General features: G+C 50.9%; 1 protein-coding gene across 1 annotated transcript in view; it reads left to right on the top strand.

Moving 5' to 3' along the window:
• The window catches only part of RBPMS (RNA binding protein, mRNA processing factor), a gene marked incomplete in the record, with an annotated part of 118,950 nt that overhangs the window by 47,616 nt on the left and 50,166 nt on the right, over window positions 1–21,168 (top strand). Inside the window, 1 exon segment of the mRNA XM_034771226.1 lies at window positions 9,552–9,702. Coding sequence (XP_034627117.1) covers window positions 9,552–9,702 — 151 coding nt within the window.

Genomic DNA, 21,168 nt, shown 5'->3' with positions numbered 1-21,168 from the left:
CCTTAAAGACTAACAGATTTATTTGGGCATAAGCTTTCGTGAGTAAAAACCTCACTTCTTCGGATGCATCCGAAGAAGTGAGGTTTTTACTCATGAAAGCTTATGCCCAAATAAATCTGTTAGTCTTTAAGGCGCCACCAGACTCCTTGTTGTTTTTGTATCGTGAGAGTTACAAGAGGACTATGATATTTGGCAGCGCTGGGAATATCTCTCGCGGGATAGATGTGTCCAGTGTCCTGCTGGGAGAGGAAGAGGTGGCTGGTTAGCCAGAACCCCAGAGCCCGACAGGCTCAAATCAGCCAGTGCCTTGAAACAAGCTCCGGCCGAGGCCAGTGCAGTTGGTGGAGCACAGGCAGCCCGTGAGCCACACACTCAGCATGCCCTGCTCTGCATTAGCTGAGGGCAGCAAAGGCCAGGAGAGCTCAGGCAAGATCCGCACCATCCAGGATCAGCTGGGGAGCTAGGAGGACGCCCTCCCTGTTGCAAGCTTGACTAACAAAAGGCAAGGAAGCCCTCGCGGTGGAGGCTGATGTCTTCTGCCTCGCCCTGTTATTCTCCCATGGCTTCCACCCTCGCCTTTGTCCTCTCCGAGCATCACATAACGAGCCTGCCATCATCCCAGCTCCCGCCTCAGCTAGACATTGACACTGCCCTTGCATGGGGCGTTTCCTTTTTAACCCTCTTCCACGCGCCTCCCCAGCTCTTTTTCTCACAGAGGCTTCACTGCTTTGTTTCACCAGCTGCTGAAAGATTAACTTCTACCCAGCAAAGTGTAAGACCCCAGGGCCGGCTTAGGCCGATTCCCCCGATTCGGGCCCTGCGCCTAAGAGAGCCCCGCGCTCTAAAGAAGAGCGCCTAACTTAGGCGCCTTTTTAATTTTTACTCACCTGGCGGCGGTCCGGGTCTTTGGTGGCACGTCCTTCACTCGCTCCAGGTCTTCGGGGGCATTTCAGCGGTGGGTCCTTCAGTGCCACGGAGGACCCGGAGCGAGTGAAGGACCTGCCCCCAAAGTGCCGCCAAAGACCCGGACCGCTGCCGGGTATTCAAATTGGGCCCCCCACTTCCTAAAGCCGGCCCTGAAAGACCCACTCTCTCGTGGGGGCAGATATCTGGGGCTATGGAGAAAAGGGCTTGAGTTTCTACAGAAAGATTCAGAATGGTTGCAATGGCTCATGGGAAGCCGGACGCCTGTTTGCATACCTCTTGGTGGAGGCTGAGCCCAGCCCGGCCCCTGGAACACAGCAGTGTGCCGGGGAGAGGCTAGCGGGTCTCAGGATATGGGAGCCGTGTTCTGCACCCCAGGAGAGCATGCGCTGCTGCTGTTAGTCAGACTGTGTATTTCTGTGGCTTGTCTCTGAAAGCAGTAGCTTGCCTTTTAAAAAATGCAATAGGATTCATAAACCACCTCTGTCTGGCAGGCTGGGGCAGGCTGAGGGAGGCCGATCTCCCTGAAGCAAACACCAAGTCCTTCTTCAGGAGAGAGAGAAGCTTTTAGAACTACCCTAAAAATCCTGGAGATGAATGAGACTTGGCAGCTCTGCATCCATTCTCCAGGAGGAACCTCACTCCAGCCTGTGCTGTTAGCTCGACAGACTCACCCCTAGGGCTTATTTTTTTTTATCTCTTTTTTCTTTTCTCTCAAAGTGTTTCTGGTGACCGCGGTCCCTTTCCGTATGTAATAAGAGAAGATATTCAGGAAACTGTCTTCTCTCTAACACTGAAAGGGTTCTAGCTTCTGAAAGCCATATTTGCGCATACCTACAGTGCTGGATAATGGGAGCTGGGGTTGAGTTTCCTTCCTGACCCTTATAGTGATCAGCTGATGCCCTGAAGCATGAGATTCATGCATGAGCCCTGAAACATAAGATTAGACGGCTCCCATCTTAGCATGTTTAAGTACAAATATTATTGGTCATAAAATTATCCAACCATCTCATAAACCTTTTGCCTCTTAAACTACTCAAAGCTTCATCTCAATTAGGTTTAGTCTTGTGCATTAGTGAGCAGGGGGCTCATTTCACACATTTCTTCTACTGGCAGAACAGGGGTTAAAGCTGTGGGAGAGCTTTAGAGGTATGAAAAAATGTGTGAAACATGTCAGTGGAGCTCTGCACTTCCTGCCGGCAGCACTGACTTTCACGGGCATTGTGCCATATGAGATGAGGTAAAAGTAGATGATGCCAAGGCTTGTCCACGTAGGTAAAAAAAAAACCCTTGGAATGCAGGGTCAGCCGTTCCGTGCTTTGTGGTGTTTGTAACATTGCAGCAGAAAGTGGGGATGGGAGATTATTCTCCGATAAGTGTCCCATCCCATCCAGTGCTCCGGGGCTCTTTCACTGAAAGAAAACATAGGGCCGTGGGAACTGCCATGCGGGAACACACTTGCCAGCAGATCGAGGGAAGTGATCATTCCCCTCGATTTGGCACTGGTGAGGCCCCAACTAGAGTATTGCATCCAGTTTTGGTCCCCCCCCCACTACAGAAGGGATGTGGACAAATTGGAGAGAGTCCAGCAGAGGGCAATGAAAATGATTAGGAGGCTGGGGCACATGACTTACGAGGAGAGGCTGAGGGAACTGGGCTTATTTAGTCTGCAGAAGAGAAGAGTGATGGGGGATTTGATAGCTGCTTTCAACTACCTGAAGGGGGGTTCCAAAGAGGATGGAGCTCGGCTGTTCTCAGTGGTGACAGATGACAGAACAAGTAGCAATGGTCTCAAGTTGCAGTGGGGGAGGTCTAGGTTGGATATTAGGAAACACTATTTCACTAGGAGAGTGATGAAGCACTGGAATAGGTTACCTAGGGAGGTGGTGGAATCTCCTTCCTTAGAGGTTTTTAAGGCCTGGCTTGACAAAGCCTTGGCTGGGATGATTTAGTTGGTGTTGGTCCTGCTTTGAGCAGGGGGTTGGACTAGATGACCTCCTGAGGTCTCTTCCAACCCTGATCTTCTATGATTCTCTTTGTGAAGCCAAGTAGATTGAACTCCTTGAATCTCTCGCTGTTTTCTAATCCTTCAGTCATTCTTGTGGCTCCTCTCTGACCCCTCTCCGATTTATCAACATCCTTCTCGAACTGTGGGCGCCAGAGCTGGACTCGGTTGTAACTAAAGCACACTTGTGGCCAAGATGAGTCCGCTCTGCGGGTGGCTCTGGCCAAGAAAAGGCATGTGCAGGAACGAAGCAGGGAACTTCCCCCCCTCCTTCAGCAGGGGCACCTCTTCCAACACCCCTGGAGTAATCTCACCACCACCACCACCACCACCACCACCAGAACAGTTCAGTGAAAATAGAAAGGGAAATACGTATTTACAGAGGGATGAATGGAGCAAAGCAACGGGGGGGGCAGATGGGGGGGCGGTAAAACCGGCTTACATCCAACATGAGGACCTATGGGCCCAGTGGTTCTGAGATGCCCAGCACTGAATCTAGCCAGCGGTATCCAGCAGCAGTCGCATCAATGCCAAATACAGGGGTAAAATAACTTCTCTGCTCCTACTCAAGATTCCCCTGTTTATGCATCCCAGGATCACATTCACCCTTTTGGCCATAGCATCACCTCAGCAGTTAGTGTTCAGCTGATTATCCACTACTACCCCCAAATCTTTGTCAGAGTCACTGCTTCCCCGGATAGAGGCCCCCATCACGGAAGCATGGCCTCCATTCTGTGTTCCTAGATGTGTACATTGAAGTTTAGCCGTATGAAATCACACATTGTTTGCATGTGCCCAGTTTACCAAGCGATCCAGTGACCTGTCCTCTTCATTATTTACCACTCGCCCGACGTTTGTGTCATCTTTATCAGTGATGATTTTATGTTTTCTTCCAGGTCACTGATAAAAATGTTCAATAGTGTAGGGCCAAGAACCGATCCCTGCGGGACCCCGCTGGAAACACACCCGCTTGGTAACGATTCTCTGTTTACAATCACATTTTGAGACCTGTCCGTTAGCCAGTTTTTAATCCCTTTAATGTGTCCCATGTTAATTTGATATTGTTCCAGTCAGTCACGAGGCCCTTTGTTCTCTCATAGAATGGGATGGGCCAGAAAATTGATATGCTGGGTACACTACACGTACATTTCAGGTAAATGATCGGAGTTCCAGTGCTGTCTTTTTGCAAAGCGGGCACTGTCCCATGGGTTATATAGCTCACCTTGCACATCCACAGATTATAGCTCTCTGAATTACGTCAAAAACCCATTGAAATGCCGTCCCAAATGGAAAACCCTAACTCAGTCCCACTGGCAGTGCTGGGTCTGTGTGCCTAAACTGGACTGGCTGTTCTCCCCGGCATGCGGACAGAGTCCCTCTAGAAGTGGGCTGGGATTCGTCCCGGGTATAAGGAAGTGCAATTCCACTGGCCTCAGCGCAGCTCTGCCCTTTTACAGCCAGGCTCAGTTTGGTCTCTGGGCCCCTGCGATCAGTTCCCTGTTTTCCCTCACACACTAGCAGTTCTGTGAGCTTCTTCCTTCCTTGTGCCAGCTGAGGCAGGGCCTTTGTTTCCAACTCTGGGATGGCTCCGGCCCAGTTCCAGGTGGGGTAACTAAGCCAGGCTGGGGGTGGCCTGGGCTGTATGTCACTGATAGTTGCAAAAACTCTCGCCTTGATTTCATGTGATTTTAACTTGATCGAAAACCCAGCAGCTCCCCTTTGCAGGGTTAGCTTTTGCCTCTGCTTCAATTCATTTGGGTTTGCACCCAGAGTCTAACCCTTTAAATTCCAGGTTTGACAACAAGGCCCAAAAACTCAAACCCAAACCAGATGAAGCAGCTGAGTTTCATCTGGATTTGCATCAGAACCAAACCAAACTGGCTCCAGGTTTGTGCACTTAAGTGACTCTTCCCTCAAACCTTGTAGTGAAACTTTAGAACAGGGGCGTTTTGCTTGGTTTTGTGCTTGGCGACAAAAGTTTGGCACAGATCTCAGTATGGCAATCTGGACCTGATGATTGCTGTCCCTAGTCCCCTCGGAACACAAGAAGCAGCGGCCTTGCCCTGAAGGTAGCCATTTTCTAACCTCACAGTTAGCGAATTACTCATTTACAACCTGCTTTTTCCCATGGAAAAAAAAAAAAGTTGATTTCGACAAGCCCAGCTCCCCGCTGTCTGTACAGAGTTAAGCTCATTACGATGCCATTCTGGGTGAAATCATGGAACCCCCTGAGTAATCTCATCAGGCAGGGATAACAGCAAACAGCCCGTTCTCTAATTTCTTTCTCTGTTTTTCCTTGTCGTCTCTTTAAATGTAAAATATTTTTGGCTCTGCTAATCCCGGAGGATAAGGGCTCAGAGGAGCAGGATACCGACTGCCAAATATGGTGCTGATACTAAAGATGTTAGAGGAATGTGACTTGCTCTAAGCCTATGGACTCAGAATTTGCTGCCAAACAAATTAGGTCATTTAAACTTCGCAGGCTTTAAAGGATGTTGGAACTTTCATTTGGAACGAAAAACCTGGTGTTATTTTTGCTAAACCTCTCAGGGTCCTGGGGAATTTAGTTTGGCACTTTCTCTGTGTCCCAGAGCTGGATTGACTTCCACCGTAATTTAGATGCGCCATTGTGCACACAAAGATGTTACGTGTAATCCGTGTGGATGCTCACCCTCATAGCACGTTTGTTGGTGTGCGGATGTGGCCAACCAGCTGCAGGGCTGTCTAGTTACACATACAAGGTGATTTGCATGCACAATTTCATATCTAACTTTTTGGAGGTGAGGCCCATTATATCCTGCTATGTAGCGTTTAGATGACAATGATGGTTGACAATAGTGGGAGGTGACCCAGCAGCAGCCTACAGGCAATGTGACCCATAGATTCTGCCGTGTGAGCCCTAGGCACCGTCCCCGTTAATAAAGAAGTGCTCCACAGAAACACAAGTCCCAGTGCTCTGTCTTGTTCGGAGCAGCCCAGCCCGTAGCAGTAGGATGGAGTTTTGGAGGAGTCCTCTCAGTAGCCACTCATGTAAATTGTTTCATTCATGCGAACTTGGGTAGGGCCTCGAGCTTCTCGCAGCTTAGTGTGCCCCCAGTTTTACCTCGTGTGTCTCTCCCGCGTTCCTAATGTAATGGATGTACTGAGTCCCCAGCAGTCGAGGTGCAATAGGAGCTGCCATTCCACTCCAGAGCCGTTCCGGAGTTCGACAGGGGGAAGAATCGGGTTGGTTTGGAAGATAACAGTGACGCACAGTGCAGACACCTTCTCTGGCTGAGGGTCCCCAGCGTCAGCATCGCCTTAGGGCTGCCAAATCCTAGAGGCTGCTCACGTGAGTTTTGTTAAAGCAAAGCGGCTGTCATCTGCACTGCGCCGTCACTGCCTCAGTATTGCTCCTTTTGCTCTCCCCGTGCCCTTCCTGGGGCTGGCGTGCAGCACTGGCCCAGCTGGGTAGCCGTTGGGTCAGTCCTGTACCCCTAGGAGCATCTTTCCAGACAGCTATGGCAGTATTAGCCACTCACCCAGCTGACTGTTCCGCTCCACCCCGCCCATTCGTTCGTTTCTCCTCTAAAGAGAGAGCCTTGCTTTGCTTTGGGGCTGCGACTCGGCACTTTATTTAACGTTTCTCACTCTGCCTGGACTCGGGGATTTCTTTGAAAGGCAATTTAAAAAGTGTGGGTTTGTGCGGAACAGCCCCTTTTCCTCAGTCTGTCAGACGGTCTGAGAAGAGAAGGGGCTTTGAGACGTCGCCGCCGAGCCTGCGCGTTACAGATTGGAGAGGCCGCAGCGCTCTGGTGAGGCCGTGCCCCCGCCCCAGCCGGGTGGAGTCGGGTCATCAAAACAAGGGCCTGTTTCTATCCCACATAAGCACAGGCCTGCTACTGGAGATCGCATAGGAATGGCGACCGTACACACCCCCAGGCAGATCCTTCTTCAATGGAGTCCTGATCATTCACACTAGTGGAGGATCTGCCGGCATGTTTTCAAACCAGATTTGGCCCTTATTAGCTAGCTCCTACTGTGCAACATTACCAACCCTGAGTGTTCAGAACTCACGAGCGAGGGGCCAAAAGATCTTGGGACTGGCTTAAAACCACGAGATTTTACAAAATACTAACGTGGACGTTCTCTTCGTTTGCTTTCTCAAGTGGGAGCATTGGGGGAGGGGGTGTCACACTCTCCAGCTTGCCCCAGAAAGTCATGAAAGGGGAGAGTCTCGGCTAAGAACCTGACCCCCGTGGCTGGGGCTGTAAGAAAAGCACCAAGCGTTGTGAGAGTCGTGAGCGTCCCAGTGCCCGTGTCATAGTGTGTAAGGAGCGGCTTTTGCCTGCCCTCTCTCTTGCTGGACATAGTTGTCATTACCCTCTAATAGCAGTAAAAGTAAAAATAAATACACGATCAACCGAAATGGCCCCCGGCCGTACGCTGTCCTCTTGCTGAAGAATTGCTTGTAGTCAATGCCAGAATCATAGCTCTGGAGACTACAGGGCTTTACTTATCTGGAGCAGGCCAGCAATGGAGGCTTTTCTCCCCCTCTCAGGGCAGTTCCACCTCCGTGCCTGCTCAGTCCTTGATTTCTCTGCAGTGATGACATGAGAGCCAATGAGCCGGTCAATGCCGGTTGTCTGGGAGGCCTGGGTTGTCGAGCAGTGGAGAGAGGGTCGGCTCTCCTGACACAGGACATCAAAGAGCTGTTGGGGATCATGGCTTTTGGTCACTGCAGGCAATGGACATGACAGCCTGGGCAGGGCTAGAACCTCATCCCTTCCCCACACGCAAGCTGGGAGCTAAACAAAGTCACCATTGTGGTTGGCTGGTTTCACATACTTCTACACCTCCATTATTTGTTGTCATATTTAGCGCTCTCTACCCAGGGTCGGGCCCCATTGTGCAAGGGGCTGTATCATGTCCCTGAGCAAAAAACTTACCATCTAGGCAGACGAGTCAGACAAAGGGGGTGAGAAAGGGAGGCTCATTCGCCCCATTTTACAGATGGGAATTGAGGTGTGGAGACACGATAGGCAAAAGGGCCCAAAGCGCCTCAGTGACTTGTAAGAGTGACTCAGGAGCCTAAGTCTCATCACAAGTCCACTCTGTACGTTCCTTCGGAAAAGCTTGATGGACGTGACTTGTCCGGGATCACACTGCGTCTGTGGCAGAGCATTGAACACTCATCTCCTGAGCCCAACTCCCATGCCTTGACCACAAGCCCCTCCTTCGTCTCCTGGGTGGACCTAGAAGTGAAAGTGCCAAAGTTCCAGGGGGAAAAGGCTGTTGTGGTGGGTATTTGTGGCCCATGCATAAAAGCAGGAAGCTCTGGAGAGCTCACAAGCAAGCCTGTTCTAACGAGATGTTTAGCTGGAGTTTTAGAGAAGCGTCTCGTCAGGTGGGTCCCTATATAACAGAGCCATTTTGTAGCTGTGTATCGTCACTGTCGCTAAAGAACATTTCAGCTAGACGTGCCCTGAGCCCCCAAGTCCAGACCTGGCTTGTTCCTAGTTAGTTCGGCGTGGTTCTAATTCCAGTTTGGGGCTGTGCTCTTCACTGCCTTCAGGGGGAAGTCATTCCCAGCTCCCCGAGCCATCTGCCCCGGCTCTAAGAAGTGTAACAGTTCAAAGCCAGGACATTAGTGAGGCAGATGTTTCTCTTTTCCTTTATTTGTCCCCTCCTCCTTGCCTTTTTGGACCCTGATTGGGTTTAATTCTGGAGCTTGGGAGCCCAGCCTGAGTAAACGTGAACATTTCTCCCTCTTTTTAATTTAAAAAATATTCCTGGAAGGTTCCTCATCCCCCGCCCCAGCCTTCCCAAACAATCCCTCCCTTCGTGTAGACTCTGAGCCTTTCAGCTGCTCTCCCTTCCCCTGATTTTAGGATTGCTGCCCTCTAGCTCATGTATGGCCATCCTGCCCTTTCTTCCCCAAGCCTCCGGCAGGCTCCGCTGTCACTTTACAGTGGAGTTAGTGATAACTGGAGTCCAGAGATCAACTCACTACCTTGTGCCATGTAACTGAATAATGCTGTCTGAGTTTGGACAGCCCATGGCCTGAGGGCGCCTGGTGTGTATGAGATGTTGTCTGCCTTGTGAACTATGTTATGGTCACAGTGATTGCAGTTCCAATTCCGTAGTGGTCTATAAGCCAGCTGAAGGCAAGTTCTGTTATTTGTGAATAAATTCAGGAAAACAAAGCCCTTATTGTTGCCTGTTTTATCAGCCGATTCAATAAAGATCAGAATTTGCTTTAAAAACAAGTCATCGGATTCAGCTTTAAAACTGGAATTTTGGTACGTTTTTCTATGTACAAAGGCCCTTCTCCTGCAATCCGATGCACGCACCAAGACCCTAGTGACCCCTGGAGCCCACGCAAGTGCTGGGGCCTACCAGCAAGGATCTCGCTGTGGGATCACAGAGTCAGAATTGTGGAGAACCATGCCCATCCCAGTGTGGTCTGTGTTTGCTTTGTTTGGCTTTTCGAGCCATGCGCTTGAGGTGCTGATGATCTGAGCCACAGCGGCCTCTCCGTCTGGTGTTCGGGGCACTCGTCCATAGTGCTGATTTCATTCAGTAGTTTTCCATGTTGGCTGTACAGATAACTGACACGCTCTGTTTTCTTGCTTTGACAAAGGGAATTCGCTTTGACCCCGAAATTCCACAAACGCTACGACTAGAATTCGCCAAGGCAAACACCAAGATGGCCAAGAGCAAGCTAGTGGGAACCCCGAACCCGAGCACTCCTCTCCCCAGCACTGTACCTCAGTTCATTACCAGGGAGCAATGTAAGTGTTTGGTTTTATGGTCTTCTTAATTAAACAGCGGGTAGAGACGGCCAAGGAGCTGGATCCCTTGGCGCTCTGTGACTTAGACAACCCGAAAGAGGAGAAACGACTGCGTTAGTTTGGTGTCTCTGCAAAGCAATGTTAGACGTGAATGAAGCGCGCCTCCCTCGCGCTTGCTGGAAGATGAGGTGGTTTTGTCTATGACCAAGTCCTTTGTTTGTAGACCAGGATCTGGAGGTGATCTTCTGCCTCTGGCAGACTGCTTAGGCAGCAGGTACAACGGAGTGGCCTCTTTCGTTGTTGGTGCTGTTGTTTTCTGGCAGTATAGTTGATACTGGTACTCTCTGGATCGTCCATGCACAGCAGTGGCGTCACTAGCCTGGGACATTTGGGTGGGCGCCGGCTTTGGGTGGGTGGGCAATGACAGGGGCAGGACACGGGGGGACAGGAGGCGTCGGGGGGCCTGCCTCCGCCCCCCTCCAATCCAGCCAGCCTTGTGGGGGGGCGATGGATGCTCTGGGCAGGAGTCCCCCGGGGCCTCGCGTGCGCACCCAACTCCGGGAGCAGACGCCGCTCTCCGCCGTGCATGGCTCCCATCCCCATTGCACTGACCAACGCCGGGCCTGGCTCCCCGAGGCAGCAGGCCTGCGTTTTTTAATGATCGCTGCCACTAGGTGGGCCGGCTGCCCTCCCGCTGCTGCGGCGTGTGTGCATGCGTGGCGGGCTTGTCAGGCGCTCCACTGCTATGCCGCCGTGGTCCCAACCCTCTCGTGTGGCATCCTCCACATCTGGGTGGGGCTGGAGCAGAGCCGGGGCTGGGGGTGGGCCTGGATGCTAAGTGGGTGGGCTGTGGTCCACCCAGGGCAACCCATAGCTACACCCCTGATGCACAGTCACTCCTGGAAGCAGAGACTGAATGTTTACACCTGGCAGTGAACACTGGATGATGTCAATGTCAATGTATACATCTAAGAACAAAGAGAGTAGGCCGTACTTACAGGATTGGGGACTCTATAACCTGGGGTCATGGTGGATAATCAGCTGAACCATGAGCTCCGAGTGTGACACTGTGGTCAAAAGGGCTAGTGCAGTCTTTGGGTGCAGAAACAGCAGAATCTCAAGTAGGAGTAGAGAGAGATTATTTTACCTCTGTATTTGGCACTGGTGCGACCGTTGCTGGCATACCGTGTCCAGCTCTGGTGTCCACAATTCAAGAAGGATGCTGATAAATTGGAGAAAAGAAAGAAAGGACACGCAAATGATTAAAGGATTAGAAAACCTGCCTTATAGCAATAGAGTCAGGGAGCACAATCTGTTTACAAAGTGAGGGTTAAGGGGTGACTTGATCATAGTCTATAAGTAACTATATGGGGGACAAGTATTTAATAATAAGCTCAGAGAAAGGCATAGCATGATCCAATGGCTCGAAGTTGGAGCCAGACAAATTCAGACTGGAAATATGATAATTTTTTAACGGTGAGAGTAATTAACCATTGGAACAATTTACCAAGGTTCATGGTGGATTCTCCATCACTGACAATTTTCAAATCAAGATGGGATGTTTTTCTGAAAGCTCTGACCTGGGAATTATTTTGCAGCAGTTCTCTGGCCTGTGCCATACGGGAGGTCAGACTAGATGATCACTGTGGTTCCTTCTGACCTTGGAATCTATGACGCTGTGTTGAAACCACATCTGCTCTGATTCTGGTAGCTGGGCACTGGAACAAACCATTCAGTTCGGTAGCATGTCTGCAAGAGTAGCCAACGGTGGATGTTTCAGAGGAGATAGTAGCCAATGGTGGATGTTTCAGAGGAGTTAGTAGCCAATGGTAGATGTTTCACAGGGGATTGTAAATCCATCCCTACCCCTTCATGGGGGCAGTCCCTTCCTCGCTCCCTCTGGCTTTTCACATGTAAGGGCGGCTTTCCCCAGCGTCCTGTGCAGTCACTTAGCCCTGTGCAAATTGAGTGTCACACGCTCTGATGTGGTGACAGCATGTGCCCTCTGCCTCACCTGGACGGGGCACACCAGGGAGTCACATTGAGGAAGATGAACATGCCCGTGAGCTCAGCTGGGCTCCTTGTGCTTGGGTGCCCTGTCCCAATGTTGCCCTGGTGCCTTGCAGTTAGAGCGGGGCCAAGCTGTGTTTTTTTTTTTTTAATTTGGAGGGCTGGAGGGAGTTCAAAACAGCTCTCAGAACTTGCTCCAATTCTCAACCCTGAAACAGGCATGTGAACTTGTAGTCATTCTGCAGTGAGGCTCCTGTGTGATAGAGGCCTGGACCACACACCAGTTTATTCTGCAGTTACAGTCTGAATGAAAAATAACTTGGGTTTAGTGGCATTATTTGGTGGCCAGGCACATTCTTATCACACCATTTTGTTAGGGGAAGGATAGTGCCATTAGGGAGCTAGAGATGTCAAATAAACATATTTCTTAATCACTGAGCTGCCCTGAGACGAACTCTATCATGTAAATAGCATTGTTTCTATATGACGGATGTCTTTTTACAATTGTACACATTACCGTCATAAATATAGTTTGTCTGAATTTCTACAAATAGGCTAGAGTTCACATTGTATTAAGTTCTGCATCTCAACAAACCATTTCTCCTCTACAAATACAGCTGTGAAAGAACAGCAAAGCTAAAAACACCCTGTTTGGATAGTCTCAGTCAAGGTTGCCAGTGAATGTTAGTTCTCTTTAATTAGTAAATCTCATTCTTAATAGTGAAATTAAATCCTAACTCAGAAAATACAAGTCACTACAGACAAATACCTACCACATCATGGTAGGGGGTCCACTACAGACCACCCAGTCAGGAGGAGGAGGTGGATGAGGCATTTCTAGAACAAATAACAGAAATAACAAAAACACAAGATGTGGTAGTGATGGGGGACTTCAACTTCCCAGACGTCTGTTGGAAAAGGCGTACAGCAAAACACAAAATGTCCAGTAAGTTCTTGGAACGTCTTAGGGACAGCTTCTTGTTTATGAAGATGGAGGAAGTAACCAGGGGGACCATTTTAGAATCGATTCTGACTAACGGAGGAATTGGTAACAAAGCTGAAGGCAGAAGGCAATTTGGGGGAAAGCGATCATGAAATGAAAGATTTTATGATTCTAAGGAAAGGGGGAAGGGATAGCTCAGTGGTTTGAGCATTGACCTGCTAAACCCAGGCTTGTGAGTTCAATCCTTGAGAGGGCCACTTGGGGATCTGGGGCAAAATCAGTACTTGGTCCTGCTAGTGAAGGCAGGGGGCTGGACTCAATGATCTTTCAGGGTCCCTTCCAGTTCTAGGAGATAGGTATTTCTCCATATTAAAAAGAAGAAGAAGGAGTGAGAGCAGCAGAATGAGGACAATGGAGTTCAGAAAAGCAGACTTTAACAAAGTCAGAGAACTGGTAGGTGAGGTCCCATGGGAAGAAAATCCAAGGGAAAAAGAAATTCAGGAGAGCTCGCAGTTTCTCAAAGAGACAGCATTGAAGGCACAATAGCAAACACTCCTGATGCAAAAGAAAGATAGAAAGAATAGTAAAAGGCCAATATGGCTCCATCAGGAGCTCTTTTATGGCCTGAAAATCAAAAAGGAATCCTACAAAAAGTGGAAACATGGCCAGATTGTAAGGATGAGTACAAAAGAATAGCACAAGTATGTAGGGACAAAATCAGAAAGACTAAAGTGCAAAATGAGTAATAGCTAGCAAAGGACAAAAAAGGCAATGAGAAGAGGTTCTTTCAATAGCTTAGGAGCAAGAGAAAGACAAAGGAAAGCCTAGGTCCTCTGCTTAGTGGGGAAGGAGCACTAATAACAGACAACACCAAAAAGGCTGAGGTATTTAGTGTCAGTTTTGCTTCAGTCGTCACTAAAAAAAAAGGTTATTTGTGACCAGATACTTAACACACTTCATATTAACAACAAGGGGGAAGGAACAGAAGGTAGAATAAAGAAAGAACAGGTTAAAGAATATTTAGATAAGTTAGATGTATTCAAGTCTGCAGGGCCTGATGAAATTCACCCTGCGTTACTTACTGAAGCAACCTCGGAACCATTAGAGATTATCTTCAAGAACTCATGGAAGGCGGGTAAGGTCCTAGAGGATGGGAGAAGGGCAAACCCAGTACAGTAAAAGCTGTTTTATCTGGCACTTCACCAACCAGAAAGCTCTATAAACTGGTATTTCTGATCTTCATTGAAATTCTGGTTTATAGTCTGCTTGGCGCAGGGCCAGCAGGGGTTTGGGATATGGGAGGGGGTGCGGGGTACAGGCTCTGGAAGGGAGTTTGGGTGTGGAATGGGGCTCGGGGCAGCAGGTTGTGACATGGGAGGGGGTGCAGGGTGCCGGATCTGGGGGGCGCTCACCTTGGGCGGCTCCATGCAGGTGGTGACATGTCCCGGCTGCTCCTAGATGAAGGTGCGGCAGGTGGTTTTGCATATTGCCCCTGCCCCCCCTGAGCACTAGCTCCACAGCTCCCATTGGCTGGAAAGAGCAGCCAATGGGAGCTGCGGGGGGTGGTACCTGCGGGCAGAGGCAGCGCACAGAGCTGCCTGCCGCACCTCCGCCTAGGAGCAGCTGGGACAGGTCGCCGCTTGCAGGGAGCTGCCCAAGGTGAACGCCCCTGGATCCGGCACCCCCCACCCCCCAATCCACTGCCCCGAGCCCTCTCCTGCACCCAAACTCCCCAGAGTCTGCGCCCTGCACCCCAACCCCAAGCCCCTCACCCCCTCCTGCATCCAAACTCCCTCCCTCTTACCAGCATTTTTCACTTACCAGCACCCCCCATTGCCCCAACATGTTGGATAAAACAGTTTTTACTGTACCTGCCTTTAAAAAGGGGGACAAAGAGGACCCAGTGATTTATAAACCAGTCAGCCTAACTTTGATACCTGGAAAGCTACTGGAACAAATGCTTAAACAATCCATTTCAAGCACCTAGAGGATAATAGGGTTATAAGAAATAGCCAGCATGGATTTGTCAGGAGAAAATCATCTCAGACCAACCTAATTTCCTTCTCTGACAGGGTTTACTGGCTTATGGATGGGTGGAAGCAGTAGATGTGCTATATCTTTATTTTAGTAAGTCTTTTGAGATAGTCCCACCTCACACTCTCGTAATAGAGAAATGTGGTTCAGATGAAATTATTATAAGGCGGATGCACACCTGACTGAAAAACCATACTCACCGAGTAGTTATCAATGGTTCGCTCTCAAATTGGAGTGTGCATATCTAGTAGGGTCTTGCCGCGGGTCTGGTTCAACATTTTCATTAATGACTTGATTAATGGAGTGGAGAGTCTGCTTATAAAATTTGCAGATGACACCAAGCTGGGTTGCTAGCACTTTGGAAGCCAGGGGAATTGGTCTGAATTCAACAAGATGAAATTCAATACAGACAAGTGCAATGTATTAAATGTAAGAAGGCAAAATCAAACGCACAACTACAAAATGGGGAATCGTTAGCGAGGCAGTAGTACTGCTGAAAAGGATCTGGGGTTTATAGTGGATCACAGATAGAATATGAGAGAACAGTGTGACGCAGTTGTGAAAAAGGCTAATATCATTCTGGAGCATATTAACAGGCATACTGTATGTAATGCACGGGAGGTGATTGTCATACTCTACTCGGCACTGGTGAGGCCTCAACTGCAGTGCTGTGTCCAATTCTGGGTGCCAGGCCTAAGGAAAGACGTGGACAAACTGGAGAAAGTCCAGAGGAGAGCAACAAAAATGATAAAAGGTTTAGTAAACCTGACTTGTGAGGAAAGGTTAAAAAAACTGGGCATGTTCGTGAGAAAAGGAGACCGAAGGGGAACCTGATAGTCTCAAAATATGCTAAGGGCTGTTATAAAGAGGATGGTGATCAATTGGTCTCCATGTCCACTGAAGGTAGGAGAAGAAGTAAGGAGCTTAATCTGCAGCAAGGGAGATTGAGGTTAGAGATTAGGAAAAACTTTCTGACTATAAGGCTAGTTAAATGCTGGAACAGGCTTCCAAGGGAGGTTGTGGAATTCCCCTCATTGGAGGTTTTTAAGAACAGGTTGGACAAACACCTGTCAGGGATTATTGAGACTTACTTGGTTTTGCCTCCATGCAGGGGGCTCGAGGTTCCGTCTAGCCCTACAGTTCTATGATTCCATGATTCTGCACTGGCTGTTATTCACACATACCCCCCCAGCAAAACACAACTATTGTAAACTGAATGTAGACACCGTGACATTATTTTTCATGCACTTTGCATGAAACTGATGCCCTTGTTGCCTCTTTACTGTGGAAAGATTTGGCCTCTGGGTTTTTTTCACAAACAGTATCTGAAATCAGTTGGGTTTGTATTTTTTGCTTGTTTCTTTCTATTAGATAAATCCAGGGGTCAAATTGGGGGAAGCAGGAAGTGGAACTCTTCCAAGTCCACCCACAAACCAAGTTCCAACTTCTCTAGATGCCAACATGAGATGCTGCTGTCAGTAGGTTGTGCAGATGTTCAAATTATGATCATGTGTGCTCTCTGGCGTCCACTGTGCTCCTCAGGTCAGGCCACCCCTCCTGGGGCTCAGATGTCCAGTGACATCCTTGGGCCTGGCCACTCCACTGTAGGGACACAGGTGGCCTTTGGGCTCCTTGGGCCTGGCTTCTTCTTGATTGAGGAAACAAATAAATGAGGGTTTCTCCCAGGCCAACCAATTCTGGCCCCAGAATGAGTGCTCACTCCGAATAGATTGTGCACAGCTGCATAACGTGACCGTCTCCTTTCTCACATTGGCATCTGAATTAACACTCATCAGATTGAATGGGGCAGTTCACAGCTCAGAGCTACTGTTCCAGGCTCTCTGCAGACTCAGGCAGAAATCTCTGACACTAGAGAATCAGGAGTGCTGTCTCCTGGCTTCTTCACTGACAGCTGAACTCAGTTACAGACAAAGAAGAAGGCGGAAAACAGTTAAGGAAGATCAAGGGGCAGACACAGTCAGGCTAAGAAAGTGTGTCCCTCAGACTGCATGGACAGTCGTAGAGGTGACATAGACTCTGGGCTGAGAGCCGCCACTCTTTGGGGACAGAGGTGCTGTTACTAGTGCAGAACAAATACTAAACAATCTAACCGTGCCCACCACACCAAGGTCTTGTGCTTGCCTTCTGCACAGAGGTGAATTTTACCCTCACAGCATGTGCGTGAGATTTTGGGTGGGGGGGCATTTTTCCCAGAGTTCCATGCAGCTGGTACTCAGAGTGGGAAAAGGAGTTTCGCAAACTCTCTTTTTCTGCAAAAACAGCAACTTTTTTACTAGACACAACTGCCAGCTCTGCAATATTTTTGCAATCAAGCAAGCAATGTTTTAAAACCAACTATGACTGCAAATTCCTACTGTCTGGAAGTACTTTGGTTACCTTTTACAAGTGCAGTGAAGCAAAATCTTTTAAAAAGGAATTAAAATTCACTAAAAGGAATATTAAATTATGTAAAAAGAAATCCAAGTGTAGGCTTCATCCCCTCCTCTCAAGTAGATCATATTTTAAGGAGCAGCTTATATGGAAAAAAATGGAATTTGCTTGAAACAACAAAGTTCCCAGTGTTGGGGCTACATTAGGAAGAGACAAAGTGAATGACAAACAAAAGAAGACCAGGAATGATTTTTATGTAACACGTTAGATTTTTTTAAAGGATCTGTCAGCTGACTGGACTTTTGCGTGTGCAACAAAAATACCTACACATTGCTTTCGGGACGGGGACGGAAAATGAGTTATGCTGCTAGATCCATGAATAAAACCCAATTTTCCAAAGGGATTACAAATCCCTGGTGAATACAGCGCGCTGAGCAAAGATGGAGCCGAAGCGTTCAGATTTTTCCATTCTCCTCTCCCAGACAACCCTTTTGTAAAGAACAAATATTCAGGAGGGGTGAGGTTTTCAATCCAGGGCTCTGGCTCTGCCCAGCCAGCGGTTGGATTCAGTTCCTGTCTCCCCCATTCTCTATCCCTAAAGTTTTGAAGGGAAGGTGAACCCCAGGTTTTAGTTTGGGCCTGATGAGTGCAACTCAGCGAGGCCTAAAGAACGAAGGCAGGGGGTGTATCGTCTGTGACGCTCTAAAGGAAAGGTTCCGGCAGGGCCAGCTCTGGCTTTTTTGCTGCCCCAGGCAAAAAAGCCTCCTGCTGCCCCCCCCCCCTCCCGCCCCCGCATGGGGAGCGTGGCACGGGAGGGCGCCGAGCCCGGCTGCAGGCCCGCTCTCCCCGACCAGCCAGAGCACTGGGGGGAGGGCGGTGAGCCCGCCGCAGCTCCGCTGGCGGCCGGAGCGCCGGGAGGAGGGCAGAGAGCCTGGCCGGGGCCCCGCTCTCCCCGACCTGCCGGAGTGCCAGGAGGAGGGCGGAGAGCCCGGCTGGGGCTCCGCTCTCCCTGGCGGCCAGAGAGCCTGGCCGGGGCTCCGCTCTCCCTGGCAGCCAGAGCGCCGGGAGGAGGGCGGCGATCCGGCCGGGGCTCCGCTCTCCCCGGCGGTCAGAGCGCCGGGGGGAGGGCGGCGAGCCCGGCCGGGGCTCCGCTCTCCCCGGCGGCCAGAGCACTGAGGGGAGGGTGGCGAGCCCGCCGCCGCTCCACTCTCGGGCCAGAGCGCCGTGCCGCCCCCCTCCAGGTGCCGCCCCAAGCACATGCTTGGTGGGCTGGTGCCTGGAGCCGGCCCTGCATTTGGGGGGGTAAAGAAAGTTAGATAAATGTTGGGGTTAACATGAAAGTCAGACGCGTTGTGAAGTGGTGCAGTGATCCTGGAATAGCCGTAGGCGTAAAGGCCAGGAGGGACCTTTATGCCCATCAATGTGTGCACCCGTGTAGCACAGTCTGGAGCTCACCCAGGGATTCCTGCATCCAGGAATTAGCTGGAGCAGATTCGTTTCCCTTTTCTGCCCTCTGCCCCACAGCACGTAACCGTGAAAGGGCCCCGTTTCACCACGTAAAATCCACAGGTTCGAACACGAACTGCATCCGAGTGTAACCAAACGTCAGCAGCAGTGAGTGGTGCTGTCTGGAGAGCTGGCTGGTAAATGGAAAGAATTTCAGTGTTCCAAACCTGCGTGGCAGGTTTCAGAATAGAACCATCTGCCCTTTTTCACAAAAGTTTCAGTGACAGTTTTATGGTTGTTTTTAACCCACATTTTATCAAGAGCATGTGCAGAATTGGGATCACTCATTTTCATTTCCTCAAACCGTGTAAACAAATTCCAGGAGTGATGCAATGCGTCATAATCAACTCAGCCACGTTTGAGCTAGCGAGAGATTACAACAGAGCATCTTGTAGGGCCCATGTCCTGGCTCCAGTCAAAAATCCCCAAATTCAATGGGTCCAAACTGTGTCGATGTTAGACACAGCCCAGCGCTCTCATGTAGCCCTGATGTAGGAAATGACCTACTACTGGATCAGTGTGGAGAACAGTGTCACGGCTAGCACAGATGCCAGGAAGGCATTTTCACAGGTTCCTTTGTAGCTTATTTATAGTGAACTTCCCTCTGTGCAGAGAGCGGCACAGGCCCTGCAGGGAGGACATAAGTGGGGCCTAGATGGCACCTTGGCCTCTTGCTGGTGGAACCACCCAACCCTTTGTTTTCTCCCCATGCTATGATTTTGATGGAAAGGGAAGAAAGCACCGTGGTGGGCCGAGTCATGCCTCATTCACCAGGAGAGATAAGGCTTGGCAAGTATTTTCAGCCCGTTTTGTATTCCATTCCCTCCCACCGGATAGCCGGAGTCCCTCGGCTCTGAGTCAAGCTAAAGCCCTTTTGGGAAAGGTTAGGGTGCCCTATTTGGCGTGTGCTTTCCCCTTGCAATGAGCTCTGGCCTTAGGAATGAGTGGCGGGAGAGGGAGTTGTTTATGTTAGCACTTGCCAAGTTTTCACTGTTTATCTTACTTTAAAGTCAACAGCGTAAACTCTTAATCTCCTGTGTCATTCAAAGGCTTCCCGAGCAGGCTTTGGTTTCTGTGGGGGGAGGTTATTGCTGTTGACTGTTTCGGCTGTTTTGGCTTGGGGTGGGAGAGGGAAAATGGTTTGGAACAAGACAAGGGACAAAGGTGCAGTGAAACTTTCAGGGCCATTGCTAAAGAGGGGAGGGGGATGGGCAGCGGGCAGCCCCCACCAGGCCGGAGGAGCAGCTGAAGGGGGAAGCAAGGGAAGCCAATCAAATCTACATCCAGTTGTTCCGATTACTGGATAGTTAAGGCAAATGGCTCATATTTTGCAGGCTGCTGCAGCGCTCAGAGATCTGCAGCCAGGGGCAGCGCTGAGGGGGTGGGGGAAGGGGGCTTGTGGGGGCTATAGCCATCCCAAAATTTGCATTAGCCCCACACACCCCATAGCCCACCCATAGCAGCTGCTGCTCTCTGGCTGCCCAGCTCTGAAGGCAGAGCAGAGAGTGGCTCCTGGCCGGGCGCCCGGCTCCAGCGCATCGGAGAAGTAAGCTTGGGCAGGGGGCCGGGGGGCCCGAGAGCAGCCCCTGACCCGTGGCCCCACTTGCCAGAGCGCGTGGCCCAGAGCAAGTGGATGGTCTGCGGCTTCCCACAGCAGCCTGGACTGATCCTCTCTGGCCTAGGCTCCTGGGCCCTGCCCCCTGCAGTCGCTGCTCCTTGAGGGCTCTGCCGGCCAAATTTCTGTATGGCCATCTCAGCCCCATCGGGAAGAGGCTGGCACTGCCACTGTCTGTAGCACAACTATCTATCTATGGTATTTTCCCACTCCATCACCAGAGTGCCTGAGTTCCTCACAATCTTTAATGGGTGCATCCTCCTGTGAGGCAAGGCAGTGCTGTGATCCCCACAGGACGGATAGGGAACTGAGGCACAGAGAGACAGGGATTTGCCTAGGGTCGCATAGAGATCTGTGACAGGGCAGAGAACTGAACCGAAGTCTCTCAAGCTGCAGGCCGGCATGGTCCCAGCCTTCCTCTCCTCATTGTGCATGAGGGCTGGGCTTCTCGGCCCTGTCTGAAACTAGGGTTACCATCTTTTAGTTTTTAAAAAGGAGGACACTCTATGGGGACCCGGCCCCGCCCCAACCCCGCCCCTTCCTCACCCTCTGCCCCGCCCCAACTCTGCCCCCTCCCCTGAACGCTCCGCCCCCTGCTCCTCCCCCGGCCCCGCGGGCCTGGCCCCGCGACCCCGGCCCCCGGCCCAGCACTGCGACCCCGGCCCGGCACCACGCCCCCGGCTCCCAGCCCCGCCACCCCGGCTCCCGGCCTGGTACTGCGACCCCGGCTCCCGGCCCGGCCCAGCTCGGCACCGCGCCCCCGGCCCCGCGGGCCCGACTCCCGGCCCGGCACTGCGCCCCTGGCCCCGCGGGCCCGGCTCCCAGCCCGGCCCCATGACCCCGGCCCGGCTCCCGGCCTGACACCGCGCCCCCGGCCCCCAGCCCGGCCCCCGGCCCGGTACTGCGACCCCGGCTCCTGGCCCAGCCGCGCGCCCGGCTCCCGGCATGGCACCGCGACCCCGGCTCC

This window comes from Trachemys scripta, chromosome 5 (genome assembly GCF_013100865.1).
Source record: "Trachemys scripta elegans isolate TJP31775 chromosome 5, CAS_Tse_1.0, whole genome shotgun sequence".
In the NCBI taxonomy this organism is placed as follows: Eukaryota; Metazoa; Chordata; order Testudines; family Emydidae; genus Trachemys; species Trachemys scripta.
Note: the sequence above shows the minus strand (reverse complement) of the source record. Positions and strands in the feature narration are given on the sequence as shown.